The 13349-nt window shown below is 44.2% G+C and overlaps 1 protein-coding gene across 1 annotated transcript in view; it reads left to right on the top strand.

Moving 5' to 3' along the window:
- Window positions 1-13349, top strand: part of VAT1L (vesicle amine transport 1 like) — a 162394-nt gene that overhangs the window by 86008 nt on the left and 63037 nt on the right. The window contains exon 7 of the mRNA XM_080644355.1: window positions 487-681. Coding sequence (XP_080500481.1) covers window positions 487-681 — 195 coding nt within the window. The remainder of the gene's footprint in view (window positions 1-486; window positions 682-13349) is intronic.

Here is a 13349-nt window from a genome sequence, read left to right as displayed (position 1 = left end):
GCTCTCTCCCACCTTGATCCTGAGCTCTTCTCATAAGCACCACTGTCTGTAGTTCTCCACACACTCACCAAATAGATGCTTTTAAAAAAAAAACACCAACCTCACATGTGGAATCATATGAACAAAATAAACTCATGAACAAAATAGATCCAGAGACATAGGAGCATGGAGCAGACTGACGAATCTCAGGGAGAAGGTGGGGGAGCTGGGGGTGGGTGATGAGAGATTAACCAAAAACTTGTATGCATATATGCATAACCCATGGACACAGACAAGAATTTGGTGAAGACCTGGGGCGGGTGTGTGTGTGGAAGGGAGTCAATGAGAAAAAAAGGATCATCTGTAATACTTTCAACAATAAAGATAAATTAAAGAAAAAACACACACACCAACTAGATCTACCTCTCAGCCAGCTAGAACCGGGCGCACTGCAGCCCCGTTTTGCTGAGAATGAGTCCTTGTAACCTGGCACCTCTCTCTTTCCAGTGGTGGCAGGTGGAGAAAGTGAACCCCATCAAGCTATATGAAGAGAACAAAGTCATCGCAGGGTTTTCCCTTTTAAATCTGCTCTTCAAACAGGGCCGCGCAGGCCTCATTCGCGGAGTGGTGGACAAACTCCTAGGGCTTTACACCCAGAAGAAGATCAAACCCACTGTGGACTCCCTGTGGTCCCTGGAGGAGGTAAGAATGGTGTTTTCCCTCAGCAAATAGTCTCTTTTTAGTCCAGGCAGGTTTGGGCAGCCAAATACATATTTTTCACTAAATAATTTTTCTCCAGGTTTGTTTGTTTTAAATGATGGTCCTAAAGTCATTGTCCCATAGTATGGTGCTTTGAATATAAAAAAATATTTTAAATTCTCTAGTGGTTCTTTTTTTTTAATTGGATTAGGTTGACATTGGTTAATAAAATTATACAGGTTTCATGTGTACAATTCTATAACATATCATCTCTATGTTGAATTTTCACCACCCCAACTCAAGTCTCCTTTCATCACCATTTATCTCTTCTTTATGCTCTTCTACCTCTACCCTCCCCTGCTTTTCCCTCTGGTAATCATCATCCTGTTGTCTGTGTCTATGAGGTTTTTTTCTTTTTGCTTAATCTCCTCACCTTTTTCACCCAGCCCCCCAACCTCAACCCCCTCTGAAAGCTGTCAATCTGTTCTCTGTATCTATGAGTCTGTTTTTATTTTTTTTGCTAGTTTATTTTGTTCATTAGATTCCATAAGTGAAATCATATGGTATTTGTCTTTCTCTGACTGGCTTATTTTACTTAGCATAATACTCTCCGGGTTCATCCATGCTGTCATAAAAGGTAAGATTGTCTTCCTTTTTACGGCTGAGTAGTATTCCATTGTGTAAATGTACCACACCTTTTTTATCCACTCATCAACTAATGGGCCCATGGACGACTTCTAAATTTTGGCTATTGTAAATAACACTACAGTGAACATAGGGATCATATATTCTTTTGAATTAGTGTTTTGGGTTTAGTTTGATATATTCCCAAAAGTAGAATCTCTGAGTCATAAGACAGTTCCATTTTTCTGCCCAGATCTTAGCAGAATGGAGCCACCAGGACTTGATAGGGTGGGGCCGCCAAAGTCTGGAGAGTGGAGATAATGGATCTCCTATGAGAGAGAGGTGCCAGTCAGGTTCACAGGAATGTGGTGGGAATGGCCCCACCGCAAAGCCATATAACTCAATCACTGACACCTTCTGAGTGCCCTCACCTCTACACCCCTGCCCAAGCAGCTGACTCCTCAGCAGGGCACAAGCTCCAAAGGCCGGGACAAGAGGGAGTACAGAGGGTGGGGCTACTGCTTTTCTGCAAGCTGATGCCCTAGGGAGGGGAGTGCACCTCCCAAAAAAGATGGCATCTGTGGTGTGGGAGAGGGACTCAGCATAGGGATCTTGGTCGGACAGAATCCCTGATTTTCTTTTCTTTTCTTTTTTTAAAGACTGTTATTGCTTTTATTGCTTTCAGAGAGGAAGGGAGAGGGAGAGAGATAGAAACATCAATGATGACAATCATTGATTGGCAGCCTCCTGCACGCCCCCATAGAGATCGAGCCTGCAACCCAGCATGTGCCCTTGACCGGAAATGAACGAGGGACCCTTCAGTCCACATGCTGACACCCTATTCACTAAGCCAAACTAGCTAGGGACCCTTGCTGGTTTTCACAGCCAGATATTATGTGTGCACTTCTTCCTGGCTCTGGTGCTCTGGTCTGGGGAGCCTCACTTGGGGTTTAGACCCCACACTTCTTAGGGGGAACCCCCTGCAGCTGAGATGTCCCTCCAGAATCTTACTAGTAGCTGCTGCCTGAAGGGGTGGGGGCCAGCCCTTTTTGCATCTCTGCCCTTCCTACTAGTCTTGTTGTGACTTCTGTAAATCCTTGGTTATAAACTTCTCTTCAGCTAGTCTTCAGTTGGTTACTTGCTCTATCTATATTTCAGTTGTAATTTTAGTTGTAATTTGAGTGTAACATCCACCTACAACACTGCCATCTTCAATCCTCTCTTCCCCCTAGTGGTTCTTAAACCACATGCCTCACCATACCATTTGTACCATAAACCTTACCAGGTAAGACACAAATTTTAATTTATATATATGATTCATCTTGTGTATAAGAGAGCATATATTTTGTTGCAGCATCATTTATATTGTCACCTTGTGGGTATATAAAAGACCAAGGTCACGGCTCAGAATTGAAATGATTTGTGTGCTAAGCCTGATGCCTGTGCGACGTTGTTAGCTGTCACAATAGGCATTGCAATTATTGATGAATTGTTGGATCTGCTGTTGGAATGTTTTCATTAATTGATCTACCCAAAGTTCCAATATTTTAAAACCATTCCTTGATCATGAAAAAATTAAGAACCGCTAATGTTATCTTTACAGATATTGGAGTGTGACTGGTTGTTTGGGTTCAGGTGAGATGAGCTAGGAGGAGGTAAGGTCTAGAAAGTCCTTCAGGACAAGGAAAGTTTGAGATATTTGGGGAGCCAGTCACGGCAGTTACCTGTGAGGATAAAATGGAGAGATGTGGCCTAGGTTTCCAGAGGCATTTTACTAAGAAATTTTCTTAAGTCAGGATTTCATAACCTTGGCTTCAGAGAGCCATGAAGCTGCAGAGGAATGTTTTAAAATATATGGGAATGTGTGTGTTTTTTGTTTGTTTTTGTATTTTGCACAGGGGAGTACCTTGTAGTACACTATTTTTTTGTACTTTTGGGAGTCATGGTCACCTTTGAAAAGCTAACAAACACAAAATTCTGTGGTACAGAGAGTGGGTGGCCTCCTGGTAAGAAGGCTGGTGCTATTTGCCTAATGGAAGAGGTTGACCAAATCCTATGGCTTTCCTAAACACAGAGATCACTCTGAAACACTTTGTGGGGGTCATTGTATAATTAAATAGGACTGGTCCTGGATCCATGCACCACGATACCTCTCTGATTCTGCAGTATTGTGAATAGTCTTAACACACCCAACCACCAAAACCCTTGTTTCTTATGTTCTTATGATAAAAGACATACATGCTTGTTGTAGGAAACTCCTAAATTAACCAAAAGCATAAGGAGAAAATGAACTAACTGCAAGTCCACATTCCAGAAATGGATAACATTATTAACATTAGGTTTGCTTCCTTCCTGTCTTTTTTCTATTACAGATGCTCACTATGATTCATTTTATTGCTAAATCAAATCAGATAATTGTTCATTCCTTCTGCTGTGTAATTTCCAAGATTGTTAGCCTATCATTGTGCTTTTCTTGAGAACAGATTTATTTTAATCCATATGGTATTCACTATGATATCTCATTGCTATAGAGTACAGCTGGATGAAACCATTACCAGATTCTCAGTGGTGAGGAATGAGAGAAAACGGGAAATAGTCAAGACCAGAGATAAGAGATTAACTTGACCATAGGACAAAAAAGGGGGCTTAAACTTAGACCCAGTGCCCAAAAGAGACCCAACAAAACTGGTAGCATTTAATCAGAGGTTGAAATCTAAGAGGGATCCTGTTGGCCCAATGGTTCCTTGTTCTGATACTTGAAATCAATCCTGGTCATAATGGAAACTGAATTATCAAATATGTATCGAATAACTACTATGTGCCCTATATTTGTCTATCTACTTATCTATCTACTTATCTATATGTTTATGTCCTGTATGTACATCTGTGCTTTATACATTAAAAGAGTAAGATTTTTTTATTCTCCAAGAACCAATTTTTTACTCCTTTGGGGATGGGACCACTCTCACTGAGAATGTATGCTGTAGAATGACTTTAGAGAAGAAAGGTTAGATATCATACGATTTGAAAGAGGCAAAAAACAAAACAAACAAAAAAAACAGAAGAAGAGCATGCAAGGCAGAGAGACCCTCAAGAGCAAAGGGACAAAGAAAGAAAGATCATGATGGATTCCAGGGAACAGTTTCCCTGTATTGATGTGACCAAAGGAAGGAATGGCTTAAGGAGAGCCTGGATGAATAGGTCATCAGGAGCCACACGGAAATCTAGATCTTACTCTAAGCCCCATCGGAGGCCACTAAAATGTCAGGGTTAGGAGGTCCTACACCATGATCCCAAGGGAAGAAGTAAAAATTATTAGGCTCCAACTGCAGAAGTCTGATAATATCCAAAAGAGATCTCAATTCAGCTCAGAAGTGGGAAGGGGGCACCAGACTAAGCTCAGCTCTCATTAGAGAGGTCCTGACTAGGCACAGCTGGGCACAGGTAAGGCAGCTAGGGGAATGTGCAGCTCCATGCATGCTGGAGCTAAGTCAGGATTGGCTCAAGAGCTGGGTCGACCAAGGATGCAGAGCAAAGCTTCTCAGGACCCACACCAAATAGAGATGGGAAAGCTGATGCTAATAGCTGACAGAATAATGGATCACATACAACTCCAGGACTTTACTGCAAGTGCTTCCAAATTCATGCACTTCCTTTCATCTTCACTGATGGCACCCCATGTAGCCTAAGCTGGACTCATCTTGTAAGGAACTCCTGATCAGTCCCACACTTCCATCTTGCCCCTGTATAGGGCATTCTGTACCCAGCAGCCTGAGTGAACTTATCACTACCTAACTTAGATCATGTCCATCCTGCTTTAAAACCCTCCATGGCTTCCCATGGCACCTGGAATCCAGGTCTGTACAGCCCTGCCCTGTCTAAAGTCCTGACATCTCATCAACCTCACACTGTCCACCTCGCCTCCTACATCCAATCTTCAGTGGCTTTTATGTCCCTGGTGCTTGAACCCACTCAAGTCTTTCTGTCTTGCACTGTTGAACCTGTTACTTCCTCTCTTTTGAACATTCCTCCTCCAGATTTTCAGAGCTTCCTTCCCATCATTATGTTTCAGCTTCAGTGAGACCTACCTAGTGAGCTTTCCCAAAGCCCCCTCCTGAAAGGAGCATCCCGCACAGCCAACCCTGCCTGGGTCATCCTCTCTCTCTTTACCTTGTGTGATAGCTTCCATTGTATTCATCACTAGTTGAAATGATCCTGTTCACTTATTTGTCAACTTATTTAGACTTATGTCTCCCTTCCACTAGAATATAAACCCTAGATGAGGAGAGACCCTGACTATGCTGTTTAAGACTCCAGTGCCTGGAACAGAGTATATAATAGTAAACTTGTATTACATGAGCAAATTAATGAATCCACCAACACACAAAAATATGGCTCCTTGGAGATTTTCCATGTTTAACAATAAACATTTTTGAATGGATGAATGCTATCTATATAATAAAAGCCTAAGCAATGATTATGGCAGAATGACCAGAATGACCAGTTGCTGTAATGCACACTGACCACCAGGGGGCAGACGCTCAATGCATGAGCTGCCCCCTGGTGGTCAGAGCGTTCCCACAGGGGGAGCACCACTCAGCCAGAAACCGGGCTCATGGCTAGTGAGCACAGAGGCAGTGGTGGGAGCTTCTCCCGCCTCTGCAGCAATGCTAAGGAGCAGTGAGCCAAGCGGTAAGGAGCAGTGAGCAGGCGGGCGGTAAGGAGCGAGGGGTCCCAGACTGTGAGAGGGTGCAGGCCAGGCTGAGGGATACCGTCCAGTGCACGAATCTCATGCACCGGGCCTCTAGTCCTAAAATAAGATGTTGCTGTAAGACAACTTGGACACAGTTGACATTTTGACTGGATAATCCTTTGGCGGTGGCAGGGGGTTGGGTGGGGTGGGGAAGCTGCCTGGTGCATTGTAGCATGTTTAGCAGCGTCTCTGGCCTCTACCCACTAGATGCCAGTATCTGTGACAATAAGAAATATCTCCAGACATTGTCAAAATTGCCCCTAGTTGAGAACCACTGTCTTTAAAAGAAGTCATATTGGTTAAGACAGTCATCAGGAAAACAAAGGAAGTGTAAGTGCCCATAGCAAGCTAGTCATCCATAGAGGGGAGACAGACGGCTGCTGCCTGTTTGCCAACAAAAACATCCACAGGCACTCATCACAACACCCACCAACTTTCTGAGGGCTCTTTTCTGCGATATTTACAGACATCTGTTGAGAGCTCCAGTTGGGCCAAACTCAGCTATTTATCAAGCCCACGCAGCTCTTCTGGGCTTGAAGAGAGCAGAGCATGCTTATTACTTGGGAACCTCAGAAGGAGGACTGTAATCATTCCCCCCCCCTCCCCTTTGATAAATGATTTCACAAAATTGCTTTTCAGGCTGGCTCTATAATTTCATCTATGGAATATAAATCCCATAGGGATTCAAAGAAAATTTTCTTGGGCTCTCTGAGCTCTCAGACTAGATTTAATAATATCAGAGATGATTCGGGCTTCTTTTAGCCATCTGTCTCTGACTTTACTTTAAATTTAATACACAAAGCAGAGTGGATACACTTCATCTCACATTTGCCTCCAAATATTACATGTGCAGCTGTACATTAAGATGGAAAAAAGTTAATCTCTCCAAGGAGTTCAGAGGTGGGAAAGGTATGAAACCACAATTGTAAACCAAGAAGCAGTGATATCACTGAATACCTACTATGTGCTAGGAGGATGTCAAGTCTATTTTAGGATGTCAGGTCTACAGAAAGGATAGACCACGTGTCCCCTGACCTTTGAGTTTATGAGTCCATTTTTGAGACAATTACAAAACAAAGAATAACTTAGGGTTTGATCCTGGGGTGTTGGGTTCAAGTACAAGTGGATTCAGAAATGAGAGAGAATGCTGTTAAGGAAGAATGATTGTTCAGAGATGGTTTCAAGAATGAGATGGGGCCTGTTTTAGATGAGAAGAATTTAAATTCTTCGGATGATGTTGATGTTAAAAAACAAGGTGTTACAAGCAGGAGGGACATGAACCACAGAAGTAGGAGTGAGAATGGGGTGGGTGGGGTTGAGAGGTCTAAGCTAAGCAAAGCAGAGGTTGCTGACTCAGGAGGAGAGGAAATAAGATTGGTTTGGTCAGCAGAGCCAAATCTTGGCCTTCGCTGCCAGGCAGAGGAGTTGGAGTCACATTCTGAGTGTGGGGCTTGCTGGTATAGCGTGGCCTAAGCAACACATACCACGTGATCCTCTCAGTTCCTGAAGCCCATCTGGTCCCAAGTATGACACTAGAAAGATACACACCTGGGCTATAGAGCTGTGGCCTCTGATTAAAAATGTATTTTCCCATCTGCCATTTAATAGTACACAGAGGGCTCTGTAATGAGCTGAAGTGTGTCCTCTTCAAATTCATATGTTGAAGCCCTAACCCCCTGTACATCAGAATATGATTGTATTTGCAGATAGAGCCTTTAAAGAGGTAATTAAGTTCAAATGGGGCCTGGGGGTAGGCTGACTGGTGCATGCTTATAAAAAGAGGAGATTAGGACACCTAGAGGCACCAGGGATGTGTGCACAGAGGAAAGACCACGTGAGCACGCAGTGAAAAGATGGCCATCTGCAAGCCCAGGAGAGAGACCCTAGAATGAAACCAATACAGCTGGCCCCTTGATCTTGGACTTCTAGCCACCAGAACTGTGAGAAAATGCATTTCTATAGTTTAAGCCACCCAGTCTGTGGTATTTTTTTATGGGGGCCCTAGAAAACTGATAGAGGGTTGCACAGAGATCTTGGTAGTTTTAAAATCTTCGATGAAAAGCATTATCTATAGCATTTTACAACATTACTTACATAAACGTCTATGACTGTGCTCTCTATGATGGTACCATCAGCCACCACAAGTTGCTATTTACATTTAAATTAAGTCAAATTAAAAATTCAGTTCCTTAGTTGTACCAGCCACTTCTCAAGTAGTGAGAAGCCACATGTGGCTAGTGGCTACCCAACTGGACTGTGCAGAGATGGAAGAACGTACCTATCACTGCAGATATTCCATTGGAGCTGGTTTATAAGATGATGTCATCCTTCTGTTTGAAGGTAGGAGAAAATGTGCCTTGCCAGCAATCTGGCATGATTACCTTTTAGTAAATTATGTTAATTATGCCCATCCCTGTATATCTCTCTTTGCCTTGGCTGCAGTGGAGTTCATTGCCCAAACGCAGTTCATCATTTAAGTGTCCCTAATTCCTCATTATGTGTCCACTGCATTTTTGCCTTCATGTTAATAATTGCGGTTTAATTATGTGTGTCTTTCATTCTATGCCATCACAAAACCCACACAGAGATAAGTCTGTCTAAAAGAATGAATGAAAGGAAAAATAATGTGAGGCTGAGCTTGAAAGGGACCCTTATCTGTCTCGGCGCAAGAGGGTTACTTGATCAAAGGAAGATTAATGTTGAACCAGCAAGAGGGAGGGAACAGTGATCCAAGACACAGGGCTGAGTGGGTTTGTGATCGTCAGTTTTAAAAAAAGCTACAAGCTTCAATTCCAACACCAGACTGGGAAGTGAAGAGAAGCTGAAGGCAAGCATCTGAAACAGATGCTCAAACCTAAACTAAAAGGCAAAGACTCAAGGAGAAACTGTGGAAAGTTCCACTTAATGATGGCAGGAGGCAATTGGCTGGCATAGACGTTCTTTTTTTTTTTTTTTTTTTAATATATTTTATTGATTTTTTACAGAGAGGAAGGGAGAGGGATAGAGAGTTAGAAACATCGATGAGAGAGAAACATCGATCAGCTGCCTCCTGCACACTCCCCACTGGGGATGTGCCCGCAACCAAGGTACATGCCCTTGACCGGAATCGAACCCGGGACCCTTCAGTCCGCAGGCTGACGCTCTATCCACTGAGCCAAACCGGTTTCGGCAGGCATAGACGTTCTTTAAAGATTTGGAGGATCCTTCTGAGACACAGTTGGGGTGGGGAGAATATTTCTAAAGAATCACCAAAAAGCAGGCAATGTGTGCTGTATCACATGCATGTTGATTTGGAGAATAAAGTGGGGCCAGCTAGTCTGGCTAGGAGCCCACTGCAGATTTTAGACATGACTGTAGGTAAGCCCTGACTAAAGTGGGGGCAGTAGAATGGGAGAGAACAAGCAAATCTGAGTCATTGGAAATAAAAGGCAAAGGAGAAGTAAGAGACAGAGATGACCAATGGTCTTACAACCTGGGAGAGTGAGAATGGGGTGTCAGCAACACCATTTCAGTTAACAGTGCTAGGAGATGCCATGAAGAAGTTATGAGCTGAGATGGGAGTTTAAGGTTATGGTAGAACATGCAGGTGGAGATGCTCATGGGCAATCCAGATCCACCGTCACACTGAGGTGAGAGAAGAGGGCTGGATAATTATTACCACTACTGACATTTCTGGAGCGTGTACTCGGAGCCAGTCATTGCTCTATGTGCTTTGCATGTATTAACTCATTTATATATTCCAACAACCCTAAGACCCAGATACTATTATCCCCATCTTACAGGTCACAAAAATGAGGCTTTGGGGAAATTGTACTTGCCCAGAGTCCCTGCTTATAATGTCATTTAATGGAAATTTGAACCCCAGGGAAATCTAATGCATAGAAGTTGTTGAAAAAGTAACAATGAATAAACTCATTGAACAAAACAATAAGCAAACTAATTATATTAGCAAATACTTAGTATAGCATGTGCCAAGTACTTTTCCAGGCACTTTCCCTTAATTAACTCATTTTCTCCCCATGATAATCCCACAGCAGTGATGGGTACTGCTGTGATACATATAAGGAAATGGACTTATAGTAAGGTGAAGTAAGTTGCTACAGGTCACCCAGCTGGTACATGGCAAAGCTGGCATTCAGACCAAGACAGTGCATGCCATGGGCGTTAACTTCTTTCCTGCAGAAGGAAGAGCATCAAGGCCAGAACCCTAGCATCCCCCACCCTTCACACAACAGGCAAAAGATGAGGCATTCACAAACCGGTCAGTGGTGAGGGGACCTTTGTGACTATCTGACAGGTCTTAGTGTTGGCTGCTGCTGACAGGTCAGAAAGCACATAGAAGAACAGCCTTTGGATTTGGCCTGAGGGTAATTGGTGACCTTTCTGAAGGTGCTTTCAGTAGAATGTTGAGGGCAGAAGTCTGAATGCAGAGGGTCAGGTAGGGAATGCAGGTGTAGGGCAGGCTGACAGCCAGCATAAGTCTCTTTTTCAGCCCTGAGCACAACAAAGGCCTGGAAGCTAGCCAGAGGAGCAGTGTTCAGAGAAGGGCTGTTTGGAAAGTAGATTAGTGGTTGCCTAGGGAGGGTGGGGGTTGGGGAGAAATTGGAAGGGACTGCTAATGGGTAGACTGTTACTTAGGGAGGCATAAAAATGTTCTAAAATTAGTGATGGTGATAGTTGCATAATTCTGTGAATATAGTAAAATTTATTGCATTGCATACTTTGAATGAGTGAATTGCATGGTACACTATTATATCTCAATAAAGCTGTTGTATACAGAAAGAAAGAGAGAGGGGGAAAGAGAGGGACGCTGTTTATTGTTGGGATAAGAGGACTTGGGAGATGGGGAGAAGGTACAGCTTGCAAAGTCCAAGTGCCTGGCCTCAATCCTCACTAATATTCAAGCTACATGGCTTTGTAAAACCATTTATTCAGCCTGGTCCATTCTCCCAGTTTTCAGACACGGAAACTGAGGGTCCAGAAGTGATGGCTATGTTTGCTTTATGACCCTAGTTTCTTTTTTCCTTTGCTGCATATACCCTTTTTCTCAAGTGGAATCCTAGATTTTTCAGTTCAACATAATCACCCCTAACCCCAGCCCATGCACACAGTCCAAATTTCCACACACACTTTCCCATCCCAGCATGCCCAAGTCAGTGTCTTTTCTGCAGGTCAAACATATTAGCACCATCATGCCCCCAAACCCTGTGACATATCTACCCTCACCCCTGCTCTGATCTATCCAGCATATCAGATAAATTGAGGCACAGCTCTGGTACCAGTTCTCCATCTATGGGAGGCTGAATGGTGGCCCTACAGATGCCCAAATCCTAATCCCTGAAATCTTTGCACATGTCACCTTATGTGAAAAAAGAACCTTGCAAATGTGATTAACTTAGGCCTATACCATGAGGAGATTACTGTTGATTATTTGGGTGAGCCGGATGTAATACCAGAGTCCTTACAAGGGGGAGACAGGAGAGTCAGAGTCAGAGCGGTGATGTGACACAGGATGCAGAGGGAGGAAAGGTGACGTGATGCAGGGCCACCAGCCAAGGGATGCAGGAAAGGGCAAGGAAACAGACCCTCCCCTGGAGCCTGGGAAGGAACCAGCCCTGCCCACACCTTGATTTTAAACCCAAGACCCACTTCAAGTGTCTGATCTGCAGAACTGTGAGAGAATACATTCGTGTTGTGTTAAGCTACTAAGTTTGTGGTGGTCTGTGGAAGCAGCAATTGAACAGATATTGGCAGAGGCTGGACTTTGAAGACACACTAGGAAGTGAGAAGGCCTGGGTCTGAGCTCAAGGAGCAGCCAGAGTGGCAGAATTGAACAGCTAGACCAGTGGTCAGCAAACTGTGTCTTGCGAGCCACATGCGGCTCTTTGGCCCCTTGAGTGTGACTCTTCCACAAAATACCACGGCCTGGGTGAGTCTATTTTGAAGAAGTGGCGTTAGAAGAAGTTTAAGTTTAAAAAATTTGGCTCTCAAAGAAATTTCAATCGTTGTACTGTTGATATTTGGCTCTGTTGACTAATGAGTTTGCCGACCACTGAGCTAGACAATGACACAAGCAGGAAGTGCAGCCTAAAGGGTGAGTGTTGGAGGGGCTGTGACGTAGGCTTGCATCACCACCTGGGCAAACGCCTGGGAGAGAGAGAGGGAGAGAGAGGGAGAGAGAAAGAGAGAGAGAGAGAGAGAGAGAGAGAGAGAGAGAGAGAGAGAGAGAGAGAGGGAGGGAGGGAGGGAGGGAGGGAGGGAGGGAGGGAGAGAGAGAGAGAGAGAGAGAGAGAGAGAGAGAGAGAGAGAGAGAGAGAGAGAGAAAGAGGGAGAGAGAGAGAGGGAGAGGGAGAGGGAGAGGGAGGTAGAGGAGAAAAAAAGTGCATCTGTCTGAACACAGGGAGAGCAGGCCTTGATGCGGGGGGTGGGGGGGTGGGGGGGGGAGGAAACAGTAAGGTTAAAGTCACCACCAATTGCTCAGCTATACCCATCACTCCAGCCCCATTGGAACATTGCGGTTCTTCAGAAACCTGAGCTGCTATTGCCTCCTGGCCTTTATTCATGCTCTTATTTCCATCCATTCTGCCTTCCTCATCCTTGTTCTCCTGAAAAATCCCTGCTCTTTTTTCAAAAGTCAGAGACCATGTTGGCTCCTCTGCAGAAACACCCCCAACATCCTCCAATCTTGCCATGACCCCAACCCCAGGTTACAAATTCTGGTTTGGGGTCCCATGGACTTGCCTCTCTCATTGACATGTTCATGGACAGTTACCTGTGAAAACAGAAAAGCAACAGTACCTTCCATCCATTCCTAAATGGAGGAATTAAATGACCTATGGGAATTAGATGTACAAAAGTTGCTTGACCTCATGCTGGACAGCTATTATTCTTTCAGTGCATTGCAAATGCATCCCTTCCCCCTCCAATCACCCCAGAGTTGAGGTCTTTGGGGTCAGGACCTCAGGTAAGACAGCAAGCAGGGAGGGACATGTGCCATGCAAAAGATTTCTGGGGCCTCAGGGCACTAGCTTGGTGCAGCATCTGCCAGCCAGGCCCTAACTGGATAACCTCATCTCCACCAGAAACCACAGTGAGCTGCAGGATTAGGTTTATTCACAGCTCAGCACTCCTTGTTAGCAGTCTGGAAGCTCAGCTCTGAAACATTTCTCTTATGAAAAAAATGATCGCCCTTGCCTTCCCTCCTGTCATTTGGTTGAAAATATTTCACAAAATTGGATTTCCTTGTGAGCCAGAGATAGTGGATGCAGACTGCTCTTGGGTGTGTTTTTTAAAG

This window comes from Plecotus auritus (assembly GCF_963455305.1).
Source record: "Plecotus auritus genome assembly, chromosome: 10".
Lineage (NCBI taxonomy): Eukaryota > Metazoa > Chordata > Mammalia > Chiroptera > Vespertilionidae > Plecotus > Plecotus auritus.
This window is presented reverse-complemented; position numbering and strand designations above follow the sequence as displayed.